Here is a 26,732-nt window from a genome sequence, read left to right on the forward strand (position 1 = left end):
CACAATGTAATCATTAACATTATTTACTAAAATATACTTAACCTCATTACTCTGGAGTCTCGTGATAGTGTCAAGTAGCATTGAATGTTGGCACTCATGGGAATATATAAGTGGTAGGCTGCTAGTTATACTATGTGTTGTTAACATTTTTGGTGCCAAATTCTTATGTAAACTGTTGTGAATACCTAAATAGTGTCAGTAGCATTATATGTTGGCACTCTAGGTGTTACTGTAAACAAAAATGTATAAATAATTTTAATTCTCAGCAAGATAATTGTTTGTTAGGCAAGAACCTGGTTTTCATTATTATTTTAGAACTAAAACAACTTTTTCATCTGCTATGAACCTCAGCAAAACAGTAAGTTACATTTACTTGTTAAACTAGTCCTTCATTAATATTTGATAAAAATCTAGACTAAACAAGTATCCATCCTTACATCACAGAGTAGCACTCTTAAAAACATTAACATTTCTAAAATAAGTAACAAATAATAGATAAATTCTTCTGCAATAGCTCCTCACCACACCAAACTTTTGTACACACATGGTCTCCCTAAATACACCTCCTCTACAGTCAACAATACGTTTCTGGAATTTGGCACATAGGCAATTATCTAAAGTTCTATTGATCCAACTCTTTGAAATTGGCTGAAACTGATAGGCTACAAATAATTGAAATTGAAAATTCAGCTGACTAATGTCCCTAAAACACTTAATTTAATATTGATTAAAAAGATACAATAAATAAGAGAGCTGAATTTCAAAGTTGTTACCCATAATAATGGAACTGTTAGAATTATGCACTCAATGCAACATAATAGATAGTACAATTTACCATTATGATAAGGGAATAGCAATGAGGTCTCCTTTAACACATATTTCAAAGTATGTTATGGAAGATTTTGAGAAAAAGCCTTGGCTTCAACTCTATTCAAACTGAGGATTTGGTGACAATATGCAGATCACAGTTTTATAGTCTTCCTTCAAGTAAATACTAACTAATTGAATTTTTGTCCAACTAAATAGTATTTCTCCGTCCACTTGCCAAACCACTGAGGTAGAACTCTCAAATACAATTCCTTTCAAATATTTATAAATTAAGACAACAGTTCATCAAAGGTAAAATTACAATAGTCAATATCTAAATTAAAAGAAAATCTGTTGCATACTCATTTGGAAGAGGAATAAGCTTAAACTCAATGAAGAGCTAAAAAGAAGTAAAAAACTATAACGAGTAGCCTACATAGGCAAGTGAAAAAACCCTTGAAATGTGAGAGTTTAAGAATACGATAATATAAGAAAGGAGTTAGTGGAAATCTATAAAACTGCTTCAAATTACTGGTTCACATATCATCACACAAAGTGGAATGAAGCGTACATAAAATATTTTGATAACAATTTTTCAAGCAAAAATGAATGGTGGTTTTATATGTAACATTTCCAGAATAGCTACTAAGTCAATAATCTATCTGTTGAAGTCTGACCACTTTGGCAGTGAATATAAAGAAAAATTAACTACAAAACCTAACATAATTATAACAATAAAAGCAACCTTAGTAAATAAAATTTGTTCACACAAAATGAAAACAAAATCGAGAAATAAAATAAGACAGAAGTCTATCTGAGTGTTATCCTTTCCTCCTTCACCAACCTAACTTTTATTTGTCTAAATACCAGCCCACCCACTAGGCATGAAGGAACTTCCTCCTACTTAATCTTCATTTCTCTTCAGTGTTTCATGAATCACTCTGTCCTGCTTCTGCCCTTGGTGCTGAGTACCACATACGTTTTTTCTTTTAGTGGAACTCTTCTATTATCAAGTTTTACTCAGATATATTCATCACCGTGTTTTTATTGAATTGTTTTCATATACTTATATCTAACTTTGGTATATCATTTGGTTTTTTTTACACCTGAAGAAGACACAAATAGTTATAGAAACATAATGTTTTAGTCTCTGTTACATATAACAAACTAGAAGTTGCCCGCAGCTTCGCACGCAATTTCCTGTTGAAAAACAGTACACTATAATCACGTATTCTTTTTCTATCATATTCTAAACACTCCTGATATAATTGATAGACATTCCTTCGTGACCCTCTCGGGCGCATATGAAGGTAAGTACCTTATTTCCTGCATCTGTCTTTCGAGGTTTTTGCTAGGTGTTGATAAGTTATTCAGTACAATTACTTTATATAGATGAATGTTGATAAACTAATTTGGTTATAAAGAATCAAATTCGGTTTGTTCAAATTAATTTTCTGTCTAAGATATTTCCAGTATTATTGTGGAGTTTGCCTTGTCCTCCGATCAAGAAAATGTATCAATGAAAACCAATTTTGATCATAAAGTGTCTTCTTTCGGTTCTTTTCATTTACATTCGATCTAACCAAATTCAATTACCTTATGTACAAACTTTCACGGCTTTGTACAATAAGGTGGTTTTTATAACAGCGTTCAATAGTATTTTCATTGCATTAGATAGTTTATTGATCATTGGTGCAATCTAAATTTAAAATTAGGTAATAACTTTGTCTATGCAATCTGCATTACACTACTAATCAAGCACTTTACAATAATAATTTTATAAATTTTTAATGTAAACAAATGTTTCTGCCTCTTTGATGAACTTCAGCTGAAAGTATTAACAGCTGTTAAGTATCAGTTAATTTTGTATTACATGTCGCAGCGCAGTCTGCCAGATCGAAGGTAAAACATTCTAAAATCAACAACTACTTAGAAATTAAAAATTAATTAATAAAACATTTTCCAGTGGCAGGGTGTCCAGTGATGACCAAATCTAAAATTCAAGTACCGGTACATCTCAAGGTTTTCAAGGGTCAACATTATAAAATTCAAGGCTTTAGTTGCGGTTTACTTTTGGTTGTTTATCGGTAACTAACAATTTTACAAGCCAAAATCAAGTCACGAAATAGTGTTTACTTTCCATGTAACAATAAAGATTTCTCAAATATTTTAGGTCTAATAACAGCGTTGTGATATTTTAAAATAACTGCTTAAAAGAATACATACGATGCTAAAAGATAGTAGGCCCTATGTTTAAATTACTAATGTCCTTATATATTATTAACAACATTTTATAATTCGTTGTTGAAAAATCTACAGTAAATGAGGTTTTTTTCATAACCTATAACATAAGTTTTATAATTGAACTTCCTTGTGTTAAAAAACTTTGAACTGTTAATAGTACCTATAAAATATGTTAATTTAATTATTTAAACAGTACTGTGCTTAACGTGGCAATTAATTTAAATGAATTTCAGTGTAATGTTACTATAAAAAAAAAATAGTAAAAAAACGTTGTAGGCCTATAAGAAATTATGATAAAGTACCAAAGCCTAATTTAATGTTTATATTGTAACAGTTTGTTACATTTTAATATCCAAATAGGTAAATGATTTAAATTTTTTATTTGAAGTCTGAAAACAAACCCTCAAAAACACAGGATAGTAAAGAAACAGTTTTACTTTCAAGTTAAAGAAGTTTTACTTACACTTTCAACATCAAACCCAATACTATTCTAAACCAGTTGAGGGTTAACTTAGTTTTAGGTGAATTAAGTTTCTTAAAAACAAAATAATTGTTAAAAGAAATAAAAATATATTAATGTTCATTTTGTAAAAAAGGATTAAACTCAAAAAGTCGAAAACATGGGCTATTCAAATGTTGAACCCTTTTTACAATTTATTTTGTGTTAAAAAATAAATTTGTCACAGAAAAAGTTTTACTCTCTTTAGAAAACATGTGTGAAAGTCATAAAACTCTAACATTTGAATTGCTAACGATGTATTGCACCTTTACTCATTGCACAAGTTAATTAAAACAAATAAAAAGGCTATTGACAATAAGTTAAATTATAACAACCATTAATAGAATAGCATAGCAAGGGTAAATAAACATTACTCAAAAAGTGTTGTATTAATTATATATCTCAAATAAAAACCTATAGGCATCCAATTGTACACCATAATTGATCAATGGGCATGTTAATGTAAACAATTAGTTTAAATTGAAACATTTAATATTCATCACTATGTTTCAAAGAATTGGGCAACCTCTTCAAGAGGCGAATATTAAAAGTACAATATATAGTCACGTACGTTATTTAGCCATTCTCAAAATTACTTTAACATTAAACATATATAACTACCATCTCTAGTCAAACATACTAAACTCGCGCCATTTTTGGCGACTGCAACAAAAGCGAGTTACTTTCAAATTTCCTTTGTATTCTGTCAATTTCAAACCGATGTGAACATAATCGAACTGTTGCTTCAATATCTTCATTCACGGCACGGCGTCCACTACGACCGGCCCGGTCTTTTATACTCTGCCAAAATGCACACAATCAAATGGACATCCACCAACTACGACCGGCCCGGTCCAGCCCAGACAGGACTTTTATACTCTGTCAAAATGCATACGATTAAATGGAAACCCGCCCACTGCGACCAGTCCGGTCGCAGTTGGTGGCTGTCCATTTGATTGCGTGTATTTCGACTTCACAAAAAGGCCGGGTCGGGCTCACTCCGGCCTAGCACCGCCCACTGCAACCGGCCCGGCCTATCCGGCTCTTCGGGTGCCGTGTGGGCCGAGTCTTCCCGGGCCGTGCCGGGCCGCTCGCAGTGTCGGGTGTCCAGTTGATCGTGTGCATTTAGACAGAGTATAAAAGACCGGTCCGGGCTGGGCTGGGCAGGTCGCAGTTGGTGGGTATTGATTTGATTGCGTGTATTTCAACTTCACAAAAAGGCTAGAATATTTTATTCCAGAACATGAGGGCGGCCAGAATTCTATCCTTTACATACACATCCCGTATCTAAAAACTGTCAATACCATCTGATGGTTACCAAAAAACAGAAGACAAATGACATGTAGTGGCTTTTAATACAAACTACACTATATATTCGTTTCTTCAATAGTCAAGCGAGATGCAGCAATCAATAGTTTGATTAAAACAATAATTCGTAATACGTACATTCTTTTTAAAACACCCTGTACACCTTATATTAGTGCTTATTTAGTCCCTATTTTAAAGTACTGTGTATGTGACTAAGTTATTAGATGTCAAAACAAAACACTTTTAAATAATTCAGCTTTTTCAATCAAGATTTTGCAAAAATTATACAGCATAAAATGACCTGAGAGCTGCGACTATGAAAAGATATAAACTAAATAAAAAAGTAAGCCAATAGGAAACTCAATGTCGGCTCCCCCAAAAAACTATTATTGAAATCAAATTTTAATTAAAACAGATTGTTTTTTTTTTAAGCAAATGGGCTTTATCATTGGATACGGATATGAATTTCTTGCCCTAAACTCAAATTTCATTTGTTTATTCCACGAATGAGGATTACCATGAAAAGACAATGTTTTGATGACATGAGGAGAAATAACAAAAAACTAAGAAGGTAATTTTGACCATCACTTAAAAAAACAGATTGGACATTGGCTTTGGGTAGGTTGGCAGTATAAAATCACATGTTGGACTAATGTTAATTAAGTACATGTCACCTTGACTGTGACAGCTTTTTTCCATAAGAGTATCATGAGTTCGATAGTACTAAATTTCACAAGTGTAACAAGTACAAATTAATGGGGATAACTCAACAGAATTTCCCTATACTGTTCAATAATTCACTAACTTACTTCCCAATTTCTCACTCTAGCATAATTTTTGTATCTACGTTTGTTTATGAAATGACGAAGGGCCACACCAAAAGTTACCTGGACAACGACCACTCCCACAGCCACATTCTCTGGCAGCCTGACCGGAGCTCGGTAGTGTCTGGCCAGGGCTACCAATAGATGGAGGATTGAGATGATGTTCTTGGAATGGACACTTTCTACACTCCACTTCTGCTGCGACCATCTTGGATGTCCCAGCACCTGCAAACACCAGAATATAAATCAAATGTTGTAATTATTTACTTTTGGCTGCTACTACATAGATATTAAGAACAGTTGTAACAATGAATTAATTGCATTAAACTACCAGAAAGTTCCAACCTAATCTATTTACCATTCCGATTTCCTACACACGTGTACCAAATATCCTAGTTTTCTTGGTATAACTGATAAGCAGATTGTCCGAAAATATAAGACTGCAGTAAAATTTCCTTCTAAAGAAATTTATGTCCAGTTGTACAGGAAAACAATGACTTGGTAGGCATTTGTAAGTAAGTTTCTCCCATTCACATTTCAACTGCATGCGTATCGCTACTGCTCACTTCAGTTATAAATGCACTCTAACAATTTACATTAATTAAAAAGATAACTCATTTAAATCCTTTTATGGAATACAATTTTATAGGATAGGTTTATTCGGTGCAATTTCTCAAGAAAGAATACTGTAGAAACTACATATGTTGATAGAACTAGTTTATTTAGGAGGGAAGAGGGAAAGTCAGATGGTCTACAGGATAACTCTCTTTATTAAAACACTTGAATAGAGATGATAGGGATGTTTATGAATCTTATTTGCTTGTGATTGGAAGTGTGCTGGGGTCAGTTATGAGCATCAATAATGATGTAATGAAATCATAGGAAGGGGAGATACTTATACTAAGACCGAGATTGTAGTTGGCTTTTTGTAGTTGTTGTTGTAGAATCCAGTAACATTCTTGAGATATCAAGATGAGTTAGGCTATGCTAACAAGCAACCAAATTCCAAAGAGAAACATACGGCATCATTAAACTCTATTTTGTCTACATACAAATAAATCTATACAAAGGAGGATTGATGGACCTGACACAACAATGAAAGTCTTACTAATAAATCAAATAAAGTAATCTCATTACTTTTTTACTATGTTAAAATGTAAAATAATAGTAATCACTTTGTTTTCAGACTAAAAATCTTACACCTGAATAGACAGTGGGCATCAATCAGATGCAGACCAAAAACCTATGTTTTATAACCCCCAGACACTGAAAGATACAAATAGAAGGAAAGTAGGGAATGGAACTTTTTTATGCCTAAGTCACTGGAAGAGATATCACAGTAAAAATCTACAAAATAAAAATTACCTCAAATTCAACCCAGATCACAAAACTAATACCAAGAAGCTTACTAGACGTGCTAATCTAACACGTTGTTTAGTTTACGTGTCAGTTACAATGTTGTAATAGGTATGATTATATTTTACTTTGTTTGTTTTGTTTGGAGGTTAAGTGGTAGAGAGGACTTTTAAGTCCTAACTTCGCCTCTGTAAATAAAGACATTTTTCATTTCATTTTATTTCAAATAACACACCAAAATATTGACACCCTCTCAAGCAAAATTGAACAGATAACTCATTTTCCATCTGAAAATAAACCAGCCCTTATACTTTTAACAGAACACGGGACAACAGAATCAAACCTACAACTTACTAAACTGGTGAACTACTTACTTGTGGGAGATTTGTGCAGGAAAAATCACTTTAAAGGGCAAAGAAGTTGCTAATGTAAAAGAGCAACTAACAGAACTAAAAGTCAAGCTCATTAGTACCAGCAACAAGATATCTGAACTAACATGTGAAATAACACTTTAAGAACTAAGGAGTGGAAGAAATCTTTCTGGTGCTAGGGGTCTACTACAGCTCACTAGACCAAATAAATATCAAAGATGTCATAAATGTACTTACAGAAATGTTGCACAAAACTTTGGAAACTGGAAAAAGTTGCTCATTATGAGATACATCAATATTTATAATAAGTGTGATGAAAATGAAACAACTAAACAATCTCCAAACAAGTTATAACAATCAGAATTACTCTCACATCTCAGAGATCTACTAAAATTTTGAAAAAGGATATATGGAAGTACAAGTAATTCTGCCTAGATTATCTGACCATACAGCTCATCTGTCACTGTTAACCTCACTAAACAGCATAATATCAAAATAAATAGCTGTTTTTAAGTAACCATAACTTAAATACTAATCTCATATCTCTCCTAAATCAATGGAACTGGGAATAGCTATTAATTGTACAAAATACCAATGATTCCTATGAACTACTTAATGTAATAGTTCAGATTTCTTTGCACTCATCCAGCCTTTACATTCTTAAATAATCAAAGAAAAACAAGAAATGTCATATGGGACAAAGTAATAGAAAATGTAAAAAATAATATTGTTAAGCCCCTGAAAAAGAACTTTGTTCAGGACTTGAATGTGATGAATGAGAAACACTTTCAAGAGCAAAAAGAATATGACTTAAAGTTGATATTCTGAAAAAACAATTAGTGCATAAACATAGAGAATCTGTTCACGGCATCTGTACAGTGACATGGCTTCAGTTCATCATATCTAGTCTGGAGTTTATGCTGTTGGCGTACCAATCAGGCATCACGTGAAATTAAGAGTGACAGTAAATTGGCGCACTTTTTTACTTTAAAAATTTGTGGTGTATTAGGTTTTTTGGCACCTTAGGAAGAGGGTAGATTTCAAACCTCCAAAAGTAGTGTTACACTTTTTTACATAAAACGATGGCAAATGTCCAAAATTCTACTATCCTATCATATTATCTATTGTCAATAACAAACTTCAGACAAGGACAGACAATTTTAATTACTACTATGTGAACATTGTTAAAACAAACTTAAGGCAGAATACGCGAGTACCTGCAACACTATCAAAGCAAAATACATGGAAAACAGCCATCTGCTTCTCACACCAAATGTCGGGTAACAGACTGCACTGAGGTTCAATGCCAATTTCAAATCTAGCAAACTTAATTATTGACAGTTGGAACAACTGCATTTCTTAAAACTTATCTTTAAAACTTATGAACTTAGATATTTAGCTAGACTTTAGATAATTTCTTCCACATATCATTAGTTAATTGACTGAATGTTTTTCTCTATGAAACACCTTATCTATTTATTATATCTAGATATATGTTCATAAATTTGAATTACCCAAATTCCAAACATTTTCATAAATACACCTTTTATAAACCCTCTTGCTTCTCATTCTGTCCTATTCACTGCCACCACAGTTATAAATAATGGTTGATGTACGGACAAATGTATGTTGCTTTAATGAGAGGTATAAAATAGCTTCAGTACAATACATCACTTACTCTGTTGACAGCTGCAAGCACAATTCCCAGTTTTTGTTTCTGGCCCTCCTCTGACTGAGTAACCTCAGGAACATCCAGTTTCTCTCCAGAGAGCTTCTCTGTAACACCACAGTCCACGGGTGAACTAATAGGAGAGTGAATATAAAGCATTAACAATACAATAAAAAAACTTTGATATTTATTAATCGTTTGTTTGTTAACTGCCAAATAGCTTTCGTTCACACATAGACGAATCAAACTTGTGCCAATACATGAATATGGACTTAAAAAATATGAACTTCAAGTCAAATATTATTTATAAAATGGCAATGTTTCATTATTTTGTCTACCCACCTAGAGAACATAATGAAGGAGGTAGCGCACAAACAAACAGATTCTCCTTTCACTTTTTTATCCTAAAATCAGTAGATTTCTTCTTTGGACCAAAAGAAAACTATGTATTTACAGTCTCTAGATCCTTTAACCCCATGACTGCCATGCCTGTGTTAACGACAGGCACATGTACCACAAATGATGTTAAGTGTTAGTGTTGGTGTGTCTTTGTATCATTTGTTAAGGCTTTATTCGCCTCAAGCAAAGAAATATTTTATTTCATTTTTGTTTGTATTTCTACAAGTGATACTAACATGATTTAGTGTTTTATCTTTAAAATACTGAGAAATACTCACAAAGACCATTCAATTCATATACAAATTAACATAATCAAAAACAAAATTAAAATAACTACCTTAAATGTTAATTAAAAGTTGTAAAACATTTTTTTTAGATATTTTTAAAAGATTTGAGCTAATATGTTTTGTAAGATCAAAGTATCTTGATTTTTAATTTCTCCACTCTGCTGTGATTAACTTCAGTGGGCTCTTTTTATTTTATTCATTATAATATGGTTAAACAGGTCAGGTTTACCATTGCACAATCCAGGGACTTGTTATTTGTGCTCATAAAACATTTTATGTAGGCCTATATCACTATCAAAAATCCATGATGCTGTTTTTAATAAGAATATAAGACTACAATCATTTATCTTATGAGTATTAGGTAATATTTACATTCCCACCTTGGCAAACACAATAGACAATTTTAGAAGCTTGTATGTGAACTTACCCAAAAGTTTCTGAAGAACTTGACCGTCATATAGATCTTCCTCAAGGTTCTTGACGATGATTCGATGATCTGCCAAAACATCATTGATCCAATCTACCAGGACAGCCATTAGCTCTTGCAGTTTCGGGTTGTCATAAGAGCGAGGCTCAATCATCGCCCTTTCTTCATTCTCCTCTAGGTAAATTAATAATAAAATTACATACTTCATTCTAAAACTACTCCCAATCTACCAGAACAGCCATTAGCTATTATAGTCTCAGGTTATTACAACAATAGAGCTCAACTATTCATTTACTTATTCCTTTTAACAGAAACACCAATGTATAATTTAAAAACAAATGTTATGTTTTTGAATTAGCAAGCTTGTAGACTATAATAATAACAAAACATAAAATAAATAGAAAGAAGAACAAAACAACAAATTTTATTTTCATGTCTAAAACTTTATTTAAAATCATGTATCAGTTACTTTAATTTTTGTATTAAACAAAATTGCATTGCTCTATGTCATAAATTATTATGAAACAATGTCACCCTCTGAAGCTATAACTCATGCATTAATACAAATTTTGAAATATTCTCATTTTTATCTTTATCTCTTATTATTTGAGTCTGGATACAAAATTGACCTAATTTCTTTATTTAGAAGCCCGATTGTGCTGTCAATTATTTTGAGTGTAACCCCATAAGAACAAAAATAAACTTTAAACGCTTTTATCACCTTATATTTAGTAGTGGAATTATAGGAGATATCTGTTTTTATAGATATACTAGCGGGCCCGGCGCGCTTTGCTGCGCATTTCAATAATTTTTTTGCAAAAGTTGCCCGCGGCTTCGCACGCAATTTCCCGTTGAAAACAGTACACTATATTCACTTATTCTTTTTCTATCACATTCTAAACATTGCTGAGATAATTGATAGTCGTTCCATCGTGAGCCTCTTGGGCGTATTATGAAGGTATGTACCATATTCCTGCCTCTATCTAGCTGTTACCCACGGCTTCGCACGCAAATCTTAAGAACCGAAGTCCTTATATTACTTAGTAAATTTTTTTTTTTACTATAATAAATTTTAGATTAAATTAGTTATATCTCCGATGCCACGATTGAGCTTGCTTTGTTGTCTCGATCGAGAGAATATGTACACACGGAGTTTTGAGAACCATACTTCTGTCAAAAAAAACAACTAAGGTTGATTTTATAACATTCTTTATATTTGTAGCCAACATAAGATAGTAATTATTATGATATCTGCATTACTCTTCTGATCAAGCATGAGCATGGTTTATATTAAATAAATATTGCAGTTAAAGGTGAATTTTTACGTCAAATTTGAATTGTATTATCTGGATAGTAAAGTCTATGTTTAACAGTGATTGCAAAAACAGTTTAAACAAAATTTGTCGTTTCTCTTAAGCTTACTCTATGCTTTAAAACTATAAGTGTAATATATGTTTACAAAGAACAGCTGATTAAAAATTTGAAAAGACGTTAACATATGTTTGCTGCAATGCATTTCTTATGGGTATTTCTGTAACCAGTGGGGCGGAATCCTGAATCGGGAAAGGGATGGGCATAGCTTATAAACCTTCTCCGTGGAAAAATACATATACGTACAAATTTTCATCATGATCGGTCCAATAGTTCACGATTCCATAAAGGACAAACATACAAACATTCATTTTTATATATATAGATTAATATGCATCTAAAATCTTTTATTTTTTAGGTATATATTACATACAACACAGCTTATTGTAATTGTCCTCATGGTAGCACTTAAGAAAGACTTCTGCATAATATGACTGAACATGACCCCCAGAGCCCGAAACCAACCTCAATTTACAATATTGTATATATGTATCTATGCTACATACCGTGGCTTGTGGAAACTACAACTGTTCCAAAATTGCCAAATCAATTTAAAACTTGGCAAAAAAATTGAACTTATGAACCTAGTTGTAAAAGCAAAAAGGGATGCTCATAACATTTTCAAAACATTATATAATAAGCATTTTTAATTCCAAAAGTTTTAGAGATATCTATTACATGTAAATCTCATGCAATTTTTTCTATTACCAAGAACTGGGAATAGAAATCCTAAAACAATTTCAAACTTGTTACAATAGTTTATCTTATAAATTCTTGACTAAGTTTGTTGGTCAGCTTGGAACCATTTTGTTTCAATATGGCGGCCGGTCAAACTTTTTTTAAATTCACAACTCCACTATTTATAGATTAGAGAAAAAGCAAGAAGTATTCTCTGAGACATAAGATTTCCTACATTTTTTTTATTACACAATTTTTTTAATATAAAACCGTTTTCAAGATATTGAGTACACATGGATTTCATGAGAATAAATTAACAATATTTCAGTTACCACAAAATCTACCTACTTCTTCAGATTAAGCCAGAACTACTCAATATTTGTATTGGTTAACCTCTAATTTTGTTGTACTCCATTGTTTAAATACTTTTTTAAATGGAATAAAATTTAAGGTCATTTGACTAAAGCCGACTCCATGAGGAAATTTTTATAATATGCCAAAGTCAAAATAAGTTTAAAGGCATTTTTATAACTGTAAAAGACGGTACCGTCAAACGACGTTGTCGGCAGTCTAAAGGATCCCATGTGCTACGTCAAATGACATTGTCGACAGTGAAAGTGTTAAACAAATCCATCCTCTTAATTTAAAGTATACAATCAAATAGTGGATTATACAGAGTGATTTTTAAAGAGTAATACCTGTGGGATCTCTTACTCTTGCGGAGATAGAACAACTTTAAATGAAGAACTTCACCTAGTTCAATACAGCTAGTAATAAAGTTTAATGATAATAGAAGATTTGAAAGGATAATAGGATTTTGGACACTTGCCATCATTAAAAGTGACAAAATGTATAGCAAACTTATATAGATTTTGTAACATATAGTAATGGAAAATGTCCAAAACTCTATTTTTCTTTCAACAAGTAATAATGACACAGTTTTCCAATGCAAATTTTATATTTTGTGCAAGACATTATGAAATCAACAATATTACTAATTGAATTAAAACTTTTTTAAATCGATCCAATGAACTTAATTGAACTTCACTTTAAGGGCCTACTTTTTAAAAATCTGTATTTTTTTAAATTGATCCAATATTGTGATCAACTTTACTTTTTCCCATTAAACACTATGCATTTTTTAATTTCAAACAGAAATTTTGCTGTAAACACATTTTTATATTTTACATTTTCCCCCCTGAATTAGCTGTTTTTGGTTTATTAGCAAATGAAAAGTTCAAAACGTAGATTAATCAGGATTATGTGCTTGGGTAAAGGGTGAAAAGAACTCCCAATATTTGTTTTGTTAGCTGGAATGATCGATGAAAAATATGGTGGTCACCATTGTACATTAAACATTTCTAACGTCTAAGGGAAAATGAAAATATTACAAACATCTTAAAATTATATTACTTATTGGAATTATTACAAAATTCTGAGCATTTAAAAATAATTAATAATAATAAATTAATTTTTTTAATTTCCATATTGGAAAATGGTGGCATATCTTAAAAATCATCTTCATAGGCTACAAAGCTCACCCAAGTCATACTCCTCAGGAGGAATGTCTGTAGCCGTTGGGCTCCCTGGAGAGTCAATGGCATATTTCCCTTCTTCTTGAACCTCTTGGACTGAAAGAAAGATAAATTATTGATACAGTAAATATAAATTAGCTGTAAAGTTTTGTTCACACACAATCCTTCTATGTTTCATTTGAAATAATGACAGCCTAATTTATCGTCTAAGGTATATTTCAGTCTTCCCTCGTTTCATTACAATTGTTATACAAATTAACAAATTTTATCCTGTAAGTTTTGTAACTAAAACTAAAAATTTTACAGTCTAGGCTTTTATAGGGTGTTTATAAAACTATCGTTCAGTGAATACAATTGAGAATGACCTTGGAAATCTAATTTAATGCTACAAAGCATGAAAATCGAGCATGTTGGGGAGAGTACAAAATTTACATCAAAGAACAAACCAATGAAAAACCATAGTTCGTCACACTATATCTTTAACGCCATATCCTTAAAGGGAATGAAATTACACAAACAGACCACATCCAGCTGATAACAAAGTTACCAGTAGCGACAGCAGCAACATAACTTGATCCTGCAGTCTTATAAGAGCACCTGAAATGTTCGTACCGGGTTAGCTACTGGTTTTTGTTTGTTTGTGTTATGTAACTGAGCAATTTTTGTTTACGAATGTTATGCTGATCGTTTTTTATACCAATGATGGTACTTTTATACTGAAATACATTAGCGGGTTTTCTTACAGGATTGTACGACAAGGTGTGTTTTAGCCTATAATCATTGATAAACATATATCCAGATAGTATGTATAGGAGAACACAAAACTTCAAGAGAGTCTGATTAGGAATGCTTCCGGCCATCAGTGTTGATGTCAGGGTTTTAAGAACCTTTAAATTTGTGTATCAGTGCCATCTACAGGAGATGACAGTATCTATTGAGATTCAAACTGTACTTGCACAGGATTTGCTTTACAAGATAGAGAAGGCCTAATTATTTGTTTGTTTCTAATGGTACATCATTTAAGTTAAATTAGAGCAACTAATCTAAATAAAGATTACCTACATCAACTAAGTGAAGCCTGCTACGGTATCAATCTTTACTTATAAATAGCTCATACAACTAAACATGAGACAGATTATTTATAATTATGTGTCTATACAGGAAACACTCATAACCTACTATGTAATGTGAACATTACATTTGATATTTTTACTCAATCAACATAAAAATAATTAAATTGTAAATAAAAACTAAATAAATATACTGTACTAAAGATAATAGAATTAGTATTAAAGAAACATCACAATATTTATAACTTGCCCAGCTTGATATCATTATGTAATGGCTTTTATTAAATGAAGGAAAGAATTTTCCCCATGGGTTACCAGGAATCAAACCCACATATTAAAGCCACTTAAACAAATTTCAGCACTTGTGAGAAATATCTCACATATTTTCCTCCTATTTGGCGCCATTTCCAAAGTCTCAAAATATAAGTTAAATCAATTTTAATATTGAATTATTCCTTCGGATAAAAACATCGAACCATTCGATAAAAACAACCGAATAACGAGTGTTGGCCGCTTATTGAAGTCTATCCCTTTTTGGTAAATCTTAAGATCAGCGACTACCACTCCGATCGCCGTAATTTTTTGCATACTAACACAGGTTAACGTAATTTCACAGAAAAAAATAATCCCGATTATCGCCGTAGCCGCCCAAGAAAACAATTTTGGAAAAAATTAAATTAAAAAAAAAACCTGACTGACATTGCATTTATTCGTTTTTTTGGTCTTATTAGTTCGTAGGGCAGTAGTCCAGGTAATAGTTCTAGTATAAACTCGTCTTATCTTATCAGTGATAAACGCGCGCTGCTTACCTTTTGCCTGTAATGAAACCTGCGTTAGTTCTGTCTGAGTTTTGTGTGTGTAAGCAGTCATGGCGTGATCTGGGCTTGGACTTTGCAAGCTCGAGTTAATTTTTTTTTCTAAAAGAGCAAGCAGCGCGAAGTGCTGCGCAACGGGCAAGCATCACGTGATGTGAATTTTGAATAGGCAAGCTAGGGTCTTTTTAGCGTGTGACAAGAACCATCGCACGCCATGTCAATAACTTCACTAATTATTCCTTGTCCATGTGGGTTTGTTTGTTTACGTCTAGCGGTCAATCGAAGCCGTCCTATAGGTCACGTGACCCGCCCGGCCAATCGGAAACTTTCCTGTTTGTCATGTGACTACTGTCAACTCATCAAAACGACTATGGTCGGCCATTGTTTTTAGCTTGATAGTCGAAAATCTCGTACCAGTAAGATTAAACGCCGGGGCGGCAAATCACGAATTTGACGTTACCAACGTATTCTGCTCACCCTCCTGAACAAAAAAATATATATAGTACTATGGGGTGCAAATGACAAATAACATGATTTTAGGGGGTATATTGATAAGTGGTTAAGTTCCTAATGTTTTAATGTTCAGTTTGTGTGCTGTGTCTGGATAATCTGTTTACTTGAATATTATCTGCGGCCGGGACTGATAGCAGCCTGATAACGTACCTGTTATCTGAGTTCTCCGGGGCATGGGTCAGTTCTACACAAGATATCGTGTTCAGTAGGTCGGATTGAGTGAGTGCGTTTACAATGATGAATCAACCATCCACTAGTTCAACCAACCCTAGTGAATTGTGTGTGTCGGAGTGTTTCGTAGGGCACGTAAAGAGTTTACGTTTTAACCAAAACGAAATTATCTCTTTTTTAATTGAACATGGAATTTTTAAAAATGAGTGTATGTGTTCGTCGTGCGGTCGAGTGGTGTTTTTAAACCGGGAGACTTTGTCGTTTTGTTGTGATAGACGACTTTTTTTTTGCTGCTGCTCAGCTGTATCCGCCAACACACTAATGGTATGTGTTCTCTGATCCATCTATATATTTGAGTTTTTCATGATTTATTTAGTTTTTTAACTTTACATAATTGCCTTTGCATTACATTTCAATTTATATTTTTGATCAGCCCCTCTAGTATTTTATATTTTACTGATAGGTACTATCTCGAGGGATGTTTTTCTTTTATTGACATCAGCGCGGGGCAGCTGCCGAAGCCCGCGGTGATGGCCGGAGGCACTCGTAATTAATTTTTTTCTCGAAATTAAGAAAAACATTTATTTTTATAAAAATTCTGCTCATTTCTGTATTATTTTTCATTTACGTTTGCAAAGATGGCGGCGCAACCGGTGACATCATCACGAGGTTCAATCATTGGCCACAAAAGGTCACGTGACGCTAGACGTGGATGTAGAACATGGAGATATTACTGAAAAGTTATTTAATTTTTCATTTTCTAGAACTTCGTTATTTCTCATTTCCACCCCATCAAACCTTATACTTTTTTGTTCTATATGACGATTCCAATAAGTTTTTAACGCAAAACTCGTATTTTTCCGCCCCGGCCGTTAATATGATAATTACCGAAAATCTTGTTATTTATGTGTTTTGTATTGCCAACATTTTACTGCCGAAAAACTGGTTTTTATATGTTAGCAATAATCGGGACTATTTTTTCGGTGAAATTACGTTAACCTGTGTTAGTATGCAAAAAATTAAGGCGATTGGAGCGGTAGTCGCTGATCTTAAGATTTACCCCTTTTTTCTATATTTCAGTGCTTTTCTGTAAATAAAAACAATAATTGTGTTTAACAAGTATTTTTTTATGAATATTGGCAAAAGTGATGATTTTTCCACAAGTACCACTTTCCCATACCATAATTTGGGCAAGGTATAGGTTTAAGTTTTCGATGATTTTTGTTTACAAAGTGATGAAAACAGAATTAGCTATGACACTGGATCTAGGATTAACAAGCAACCTATTGATGCCACTCACTATGATCAATAAAAAACATGCAGTTCCCATTTGAGTAGAAACTGTAGTAACTTAATGTTGCCAAATGCACAAAACATAGTGATAAATCACCCTGAAATAAAGATCATCTGGAAATGACTAGCTATCTTGAGGACAGAAATTATTTGATCACTAGGCTATATTACTGAATTTAAGCTTAAGAAATTAATTATGCGAGGGTTATAAAGGTGTTTTTCTGAAATGACAACCATACTGGTATAAACTTTCACAAATTTTGTATGGTAAGAATGTTGATATCTTTATATGGTTATTAGGATGAAGTAAGATGTTAATTATACTGATAAGAGTGTCTGTCTATCTAGACTGGATGTAAATAATGAGACTCAGCTGCGAATTGAACAAAATAGTTATAGCCTAGTGTTTTATTTGATTAAGAAAAATGTTTCATCACAGTAAGGCTTGTATATTCCTCTCTTGAAATTTACATCCAGTCTATACAATATTATATCATGGCATATTTTATATTTTTGTGCAAATGATTTTCTACTCGCCCACAACAGTTTTGACTTATGACCATATAAGGTTATATTGATCGGAAGTATAAAAGTATGACACATTTTGTGAAATATTAGCATATTAAGTTCAAAATATATAGCACTAACCTTCCTTTATCTTCTTTTTACGTCCAATAGTTCCTATTTTAACCCAAAATGTTTCTTCTTTATCATTTTTGCCAGCAGAAACAGGAGGGCGAGGTGACTTAGGCCTTGGTGACGCCATGTTTATTTATTTCATAATTTCTATTTTCATTTGAGGAAAGCCAGCTGATTGTCAACTGACGGAAACGCAGTAACAGAGAGATAGGATAGGAAACGGGATAGAGAAAGTATATTTTGTTGACTGAAACATATCACCACTTTTAATGATGATATATATTTCATAGTAATGTCGAAAACCTTTCGGAGACGTATAACCTATAGTTTTGTTTACTTTTCCAAAAAATAGGAAATTTTAATATTGTGAATGTTTTGTTACTAGAATATTTACATAATATCACATATATTACTATATTAACAAAATAGTGTTAAAAAAGTCCATTCACTGACAAACGACAAAATTGAAAACCACACCGCATTTAAAAAAAACATGTGAACCCTTGTGTGTTATTGATATATAGATATAGTGATTGAGTTAAGTGATTTGACTATGCACTGGGATAACCATTCAAGTACAGTAAAAGAGATAGTATAAATTATTATCACAAGACACTATCAATGGGTGCGAGATATAGCTATATAGTAACGCAGATTTAGGTAGATTGTGTATAATAATCAGTCTATCATAATTTATTGTTCTCACTGTAGCACTTGCTCTACAAAAATTTGTACACAACTTCACCGAACTCGACTGCCAAATCCCAAATCCATCCCCCGTTCAAAATGTTATAATATGGGTCATTTAAACATATATGTGACAGAAAATAATTGACTCGTAAAAAGTAAGAATTCTGTGGTATAAGGTAGCATGCTTGTCCGGAAAGTGAGAGATCCGGGTTCGAATCTACGTAGAGCAGGTACTTTTTGTGATTCATGGTTATTAAAATTAAATTAGGCGACTGCCGTCCATAGAACTTTAATATTCATGTAAGTAGTCGTTTGACAGGTACTTGGTTTTCCGATCATATGTTAGTTTGGTTATTTAAACATATATGTGAAACGTCCAACCAAAATAACTAAATCCTAAAAAGTAATAGGTATGTGGTATAGTGGTAGCATGATCTCCCGTCAAGTGAAAGATCCGTGTTCGAATCTCGTCGAAGTAGGTACCTCTTGTGTCAATCTTTATTGAAATTGTGTGTGTCCTAAAGCCGCTTCATTTAGCATGCATTCTAAATAAAGCGGCTAGTGGAAATGTTAACTGTCTTGAGGGAAAACCCAAAAGAAATTGAAACTTAGTACAATAATTTATTTTTTTTAAACCTTAGTTCGTTCGTTAGCCAGCTTGGTGCGTCATTTCCTTTTAATATGACGGCCGTTCGAATGTTATAATTCATAACTACGTCATTTATCAACCCAGAGGGAAAACACAAGTATTCTAGAATGTTAAAAACAGTGTGAAGGTACTTAACAACTTTTGGTTACTTGAACGGTTTTCGAGGTATTGATTACATGCAAATCCCATAATGTACAATAGGGTTCCTAAGACAATTTCAAAACTCTGGTACAAAATTTGCTCTTATAAATATTTTAACTATAATATGAGTTCGTTTGTCAGCTTGTGCACCATTTCGTTCAAACCTGTGTGTTGTGGCGAGCGTTCAAACTTCAGAAAAAAGTCACAACTACATTAATTATAAATCTAGAGATTAAATTAAATTTGTCCTGATATACTTATAATGTGTTCTAAACATTTTGTTTTATGCAATGTTTTTGTCTCTTAAACGATCTTAGAGATATTGGGTACACGTAAATCTTACGAGAATAACATACTACAACTTAGAGACGCCTAAAATATAAAACTATTTTGTAATCTAGATGATGAGGTGTATTCTTATTGTCTCATCACTGATTCTTAATTGTGCACCTGATTGCACAGCCATACTTGTTCCGGGATACCCTATGCGCCACTGCAATCTGGGAGCCAAACAAGAACGTTGAACCGCATTATAGATATGACTGCACGGGCTGATCTGGTTGCCTTGAATTTGGGAAACACTCCCATATTCCAACGGCCAGGATAAACCTATATCATCTCGAATATACTTGCAGTGGAAATATTCTACCGAAGAATCACGGACTGGAATATATTGGAGGACTTTACTGGAACTGATCACAAGTATATCACCTCCAGTATAGTACCAATGAATCAGGAGTTGCGATCTGGTCAACGCCAACAACTTTAAGGCTGGAACGTCGCCAAGCTAAGTGAAGACACTCCGACTTACATTACCGTTAGGGGAAAAACGCTGTCTTGGAAGTGACGAGGGCCACCGGCGATGAAAACTCTACGATGTAGCCTATCGTGAGGGGCTGTGACGCCTCGATGCCTAAAAGAGAGGCCTAAGACAGGGTATAGCCCCAGTATGCCGGTGGAACGAGGACATCACACTGTTCCACAGAAGATGCTTCAGCATAAAGCGGATGATAGCTCGCGGACGGAGGAGAGGGTGTATATTTTCCGAGGCCACCCCAAAATTCCGTACATCGAAACAGGCTTTGAAGTGAGCAATCATCAGGAATATGTTGGCCAGCGAAGTGATGGTGGCCTTTCTTGCCGTCATCGCGGTTTTTCGGGTAGGTGGTTCCACAGTGGGGGCATTGGCGTAGGTTTTAGACGTCGTCGTGGGGGCTCAGTCAGGGATCCATGCGTGGCTTTGGTCGTTCAGAACTGAACGTGCAAAATGCGTGCAGGTGGGTTAATATACTAAACGTTCTGCGGGACGATTTCCCCGTTCCTGCCTACCTCCTGAGAATGCTTAACAGCTATCTCAGGGATATGCGGTTAACTTATACGACTGCCGACGGGCCGGGGTAGATAACGAGGGATAGCTACTCAGGGCTCGATCCTGGGACCGGACCTGTGGAACATCACCTACGACGGGATCCTCCAAATGGAAATGCCTGGAGGGAGCTTCCTCGTAGGATATCCGGACGTATTGCTACGGCCATCATTACAAAGACCTTCGACGAGGCATAAAGTCTGCTCGACCAGGTCATGCGACGAGTGCTGGTCTGGATGGGTGAAAAAAGCCTGACTGGCGACAAAGAGTCTTCTGCGATCGTATTTCTCACCAGATACTATCGTTCAGCTCCAAGTGGACTGGGAGATTATCGAGACAAAGAATGCTGTGACGGATCTCGGGATAACGCTTGATACTAAACTCACGCTCAAGGACCACATGTACTTCTTTAAGATGGGTAAATTTGAAAGCTCGGAATGTCACTATGTGAATGCAGAGCAAGACGACTCTAGCCACACGTTATCTTTTGCTGACGATTGGAAAACGAAAGGTAACTCGGGATTGTCAAAGGCCAACTCTCGCCAGGCAATATTGGTCGGAAAATGGTTTCTGACGGACAGAATTGAAATATTTTACCCGCTTGTGCACAGGGGGTGCTGAAAATCAAGAAATTATAAACAATTTAATACAGTCTCGGTGTTGTCCAACCGATAGCCTGATACCGTCGGAGCCCTCGACTGTTTGCTTAAGTAGACACCCTCTTGAAGTAATGTGGAAAGCAGTCCCGAGAGAGAGAGAGTGAAGACTCAGACCGTTGGTGTTCTTAATGGGTATGAATGCCACTCACCGAAGAGTTTCGCTGACCATACATTAGCATTTTCCCCATCGAAAAAATTTATATTTCCAATATGAGGAATAGAGTGAAAAATTCTAACCTCCGGCTTTGGCTTACTCTTCAGTGCACCAACATTGGGACCAAATATCTCCTCTGTACACCAAACGGTTCTCGATATAATTTATTTACAATTAGTTTCATTTCCTAAAAGAAAATGTATGCCTACTTTAAGAGCCACCCGACTCGTTTTTATTACACCCTCGGTATTCGTCCTTTGAAGGTATGACTATATTTAAGCATCATACTGTACGTATTATTTTACTTCCCTATCCCAGTTGTCTATATTACCTTATTTCCTTGCTTAAGTCTAAGAATTATACATATGTTTATATAGTCATTATTGTAACTCTCGAATATAAAAAACGCGGATGAGATGTATTGATGTCCAGGATTATAAAGAATATACTAATTGGTTTGAATAAGTTTATACTTTTAATATTATGTTTTGATGATACTTTGGAATAAACAAATGTATATATTTTATTCTTATATCTAAGTAAGATACATGACAAATTTAATTCAAATCTGTCCACTAGGTTTTGTATGGTTTGATCCTCAGACCAAATCTCCACCTAGTGGCACCTCCATTGGACATGCCTATGGTTGCAATATTCTTTACATGACAATTTAGAGAACTCACAGGAAAATAAGAACACATTCTTCCTGTGTTCATAAAACATTTTAAACATACAGATTTAAATCCAAATCTCCAACCTTCATGAAGGTTTAATGGTACCGTTATAGAATTATCTATATTCACGATATCAGAACGTACTTTTACGTTGAATGTGGCTTATTTAATTACCATAGTAACATAACGTAAACACTGTTACTAACTACTACTAGAACCAAATACCATTCACCGCACAATTGTATGTATATGGGGAATGCCCAACCATATGATGTGGTAATTTTAACTACCCCAACAGGTACAATAGGTTTTGAGTATCAACACCCAGACAAACAAATATCTTAACACAAGTTCCCATTTATAGAATTAGCCTAATATGATTAGAGTATTGAGAGTTTAAAATTAAGTTGCATGTGTGTCCAGCAATTTAATTACGCAATTATTTGGAAAAGTACTCGTATTAAACCAAACTTTTAAATATAATTCTCGAAGAATCACAAGATATAGTTATTAATAAAATTAGTAAGTACCTACTTTTCAAAACTCTTATTTAAAATATAAATACAATTATAAATATATGTGATATTTCAATAATTCAAGTAACACAATTTCACTTAAAGTTTATTTAGTTTGATCCTATAAATAAAAAGATTCTGAAACCACCATAAAATTGTGTCATTTTATGGCAGAATGATCAGCAATAAATATTTTTCCTTTACATATTTTATTAATGTACGTATATCAATAACGTACATCGCATGTTTATAGAAAACTATGTTATTTGCATGTCATCTCAGTTATCACTGGATAAGTGTCAATAGTTTGACAATGTATTGCCTATTACAACTAAGTAATATCTACTTGTTGATAATTTTGGTACCTATAATTATAATTTCTTGCTTCAACTTATACACTTTAGTTTTAACACTATTCGCCCCCCATTCCTTCTAAGAAAGAAGAGAAAATGTCAGGCCTAATTCATCAATGGTTAAAATTAAATTATAATATTGTTACATGATTTTAAGATACTGAATCTCATCAAGTGTCTGACAAATCTATGATTTTGTTCTTAATTTCTTTCCCTAAAAAATACTGAAATGCATGTCACTACTGATATGTACAAAAGATAGCACGTTTCTATTAACCCCAAAAAATCATTATTCAGTTTATCTAGTTTGGAATAAAAATTCTTAATAAAAGAATTTAAAACTCAAAACCAGTTTTATCTTAAATAGTATAACAACAAAACTCTGAATTATTGATATATATGTATAATGTATAAAAGTTTTCTGTTCCCTTGAATTTTTCATATTAATGACTATACTACATTATTTATTAAACCGTTTTTTGTGATAAGATCGTAAGTAAAATAATTAAAATTTCTAGTAGAATACTTTAAAAATATTTGAAGCAAAACAATAAGGACACCATTACAAACATTTGGATCTGCAACATGTTGCTCTATTGTGTTAATTTTTAAGTTATCTATTATAATTTTATAATTTGTTGATCAACAGATTGTTCAAAATCTTATTGGTGGTTTTTCCGATATTGGGCAATGGTAAAATGTTTTCGACTTCTTGAGAACAATTAAAACGTGTTTCAGACCATCTATGTCTGTAGTACTTACTATTTACATTTTTTTTGTAGGACACTCGTAGTATGGTTTGAAAGGAGTGTTTAAATAGTTCAATCTGTGACTATTTTCTTGTTTTCAACTTCTTCCCTGCTATCTTATATTACAGTATATTATTTTCGAGCCTTCAGTTTAAGGCAATGTGGTTGTTCTGAAGCTAAAGGATGCCACAAAGACCTATCAAAGGTATGGAATCTGATGTATTTTATTGGATGGTATCCATAAAACTGAGACATAAGATTTTATTGAAAAGTGTTTGTATTAATGAAAGAAAAGTTAAAATATAAAAATAATAAGTGTGAGATATTGTGAGAAAGAGGTACGGTAGTTAAAATAATCACATCATGTGATTGGGCATTCCCCATATAACACAAGTGCGGTGAATGGTAGTTGGTACTAGTAGCAGTTAGTAACAGTGGTTACTTAATGTTACTATGGTAATTAAATATACAACATCCAACGTAAGTACGTTCTGATATAATGAATATAGATAAATTCTATAAAAGTTACCATAAAACCTTCATGAAGGTCGGCGATTTGGATTTAAATATGATGTTTAAAATGTTTTATGGAGGAAGAATGTGTTCTTATTTTCCTGTGAGTTCTGTAAATCGGCATGTAAAGAGTATTGCAACCATAGGCGTGGCCACCGGTGCCGTGGGATCACCACTAGGTGGAGATTTGGTCTGAGCAGAATGGGGATTTACGTATAAACCAGCGAACTACAAGATTTTTATAGCAGCACTATTTAATAGCCAATTCATATGTTGATCTAAATTAACTTTCATTTCGTGAAGCATGCACCAGATATACGAAATGTGCCATCAGCGGCCATTGCGATAAGTAGGTGTGCTGTGGAAAGATATTGTTTGTGTGTTCTTTGACGGGGCTTCAGCAATGGCTGGTGAACTCACCGGCGTATAGGCTAGATGTAATGAAGTCAATCCATCCATTATGTATGTTATTTATGTTCACTGTTATGCATCATATTGTTTAAGCTTTGACTTGGTTAGTAAATGCGCAAATCACAGGGAAAATGCAATGATCTTTTACTTCTTTGCAATAGTACAGATTATTTGTAACTTTATTGAAGATAGCCCAAAGAGAAGATAGTCTTTGAGGACATCGTCAAACAAACTGCAATTAAATTGAAAACTTTCAGACACTAGATGCCTGGCGTTCAGAGGAGTTGTCTGTAATTTACATGAAATTGTAAAAGCCAATGAAGAGTGTATGAAGTTTAGTACTTGTTTAAAACTAGGACCACCGGTAAAGGTATTGTGCTACGCGTGAAATCTTTTAATTTTATTTCATCTTTGCAAATTATACAATCCCTTACTTTAACTTCTTGTGAAAGTGAGTAAAGCTCTACAAAGCATAACAGATAAAATAGATCTTCGCCAAGCAGTTTATTATGTTAAAAGTCTAGATTTTGCTTTGGTAGAAATGAGAAAGAAAGAGGAACAGTTCCAAAATAAAGAAAATCTTTATAAAAATAAAGGAAATGTGTTGTACATTAGATATTGAAATTCTAAATGTACGGAAAAGAAAAGAATCGGTCCTATTAGAAGACTCTAGTTGCTCTTCTTCCCTATTCTATACTCACAAAAGAAAATAATTAAAATTTTTACTGATTAAATTGTTAGTAAAAAAAAACTTTGAAGTAATTTGAATACTCGATTTGATCAAGAAACAAAAACGTGATCTCCGCTACAAGAAAATTTAGAATACAAAATCTCAATGTAATTCTCACAAAAAAATTCAATGTAAATTCTGCAAAACTAGCGGTAGAATGTTGAAATCAAAGAAGCATGGGAAAACTTATACACATTTTCCGCATAAAACTATGCCGGAATTGATTGACTGGTTGTAGAAGTTCCAGCGAATTTCAAAAGGTCTTCTGAAAACTCAGCGTCACGAAAGACGCTGAGTTAAAATAGGCATCCAAGATCAGATCTACAATGCGTCAAGATCGTTTAGAAAACTTGATGATTCCGTTTGTGGAACAAGAACTAGTGGCTAACATAAGAACTTGTGATATAATTAATATCTTCGAGAACAGTGTTGCATTCAAACCGTCGGGTGACTATAGAGTGATGTGAAACGTGCAGTTCTTGTCGTTTAAGAAACATGTATTACTTTGGTCTCGACTTTGACTTCTTCAACTACAAAATAATAAACCCTGACTTTTCTATTTTGATTTGTTTACAGAACACATCGATAAAACATACACTGTGTTTCTTCTAATATTGTTCTGTGCACTTGGACGTAAATAAAAATTCCAAAAACCAAAGTTGTTTGCATGTATTATACAAATTAGTACGTAGAACTACTATCATTATACATGGTTAAGTATACTAAATGTATCAATCATTAAGACTCAATTCTTCTGAATTTTACCACCACTACTGAAGTCCTGCACACGCCTATGATTGCAACCGACTCATTTTATTCGCGGCCCATGATGACACGAAAGAGTCAGGTAAT

The 26,732-nt window shown here is 33.5% G+C and overlaps 1 protein-coding gene across 3 annotated transcripts in view; it reads right to left on the minus strand.

The window, feature by feature from the left end:
• LOC124361393 (beta-parvin) overlaps nucleotides 1–26,732 on the minus strand; it is a 96,761-nt gene that overhangs the window by 51,837 nt on the left and 18,192 nt on the right. For 2 of the 3 annotated variants that reach the window (XM_046815452.1, XM_046815445.1), the window contains exons 1-5: nucleotides 18,286–18,434; nucleotides 13,782–13,871; nucleotides 10,192–10,365; nucleotides 9,088–9,185; nucleotides 5,746–5,907 (exon numbers count right to left, since the gene is read on the minus strand). In XM_046815452.1, the coding sequence (XP_046671408.1) occupies nucleotides 5,746–5,907; nucleotides 9,088–9,185; nucleotides 10,192–10,365; nucleotides 13,782–13,871; nucleotides 18,286–18,403 (642 nt within the window). In that variant the 5' untranslated portion in view covers nucleotides 18,404–18,434. Of the gene's footprint in view, nucleotides 1–5,745; nucleotides 5,908–9,087; nucleotides 9,186–10,191; nucleotides 10,366–13,781; nucleotides 13,872–18,285; nucleotides 18,435–26,732 lie in introns of those variants that run through there. The other variant, XM_046815459.1, reaches the window with a different exon arrangement.

Source organism: Homalodisca vitripennis, chromosome 1 (genome assembly GCF_021130785.1).
Source record: "Homalodisca vitripennis isolate AUS2020 chromosome 1, UT_GWSS_2.1, whole genome shotgun sequence".
NCBI lineage: Eukaryota > Metazoa > Arthropoda > Insecta > Hemiptera > Cicadellidae > Homalodisca > Homalodisca vitripennis.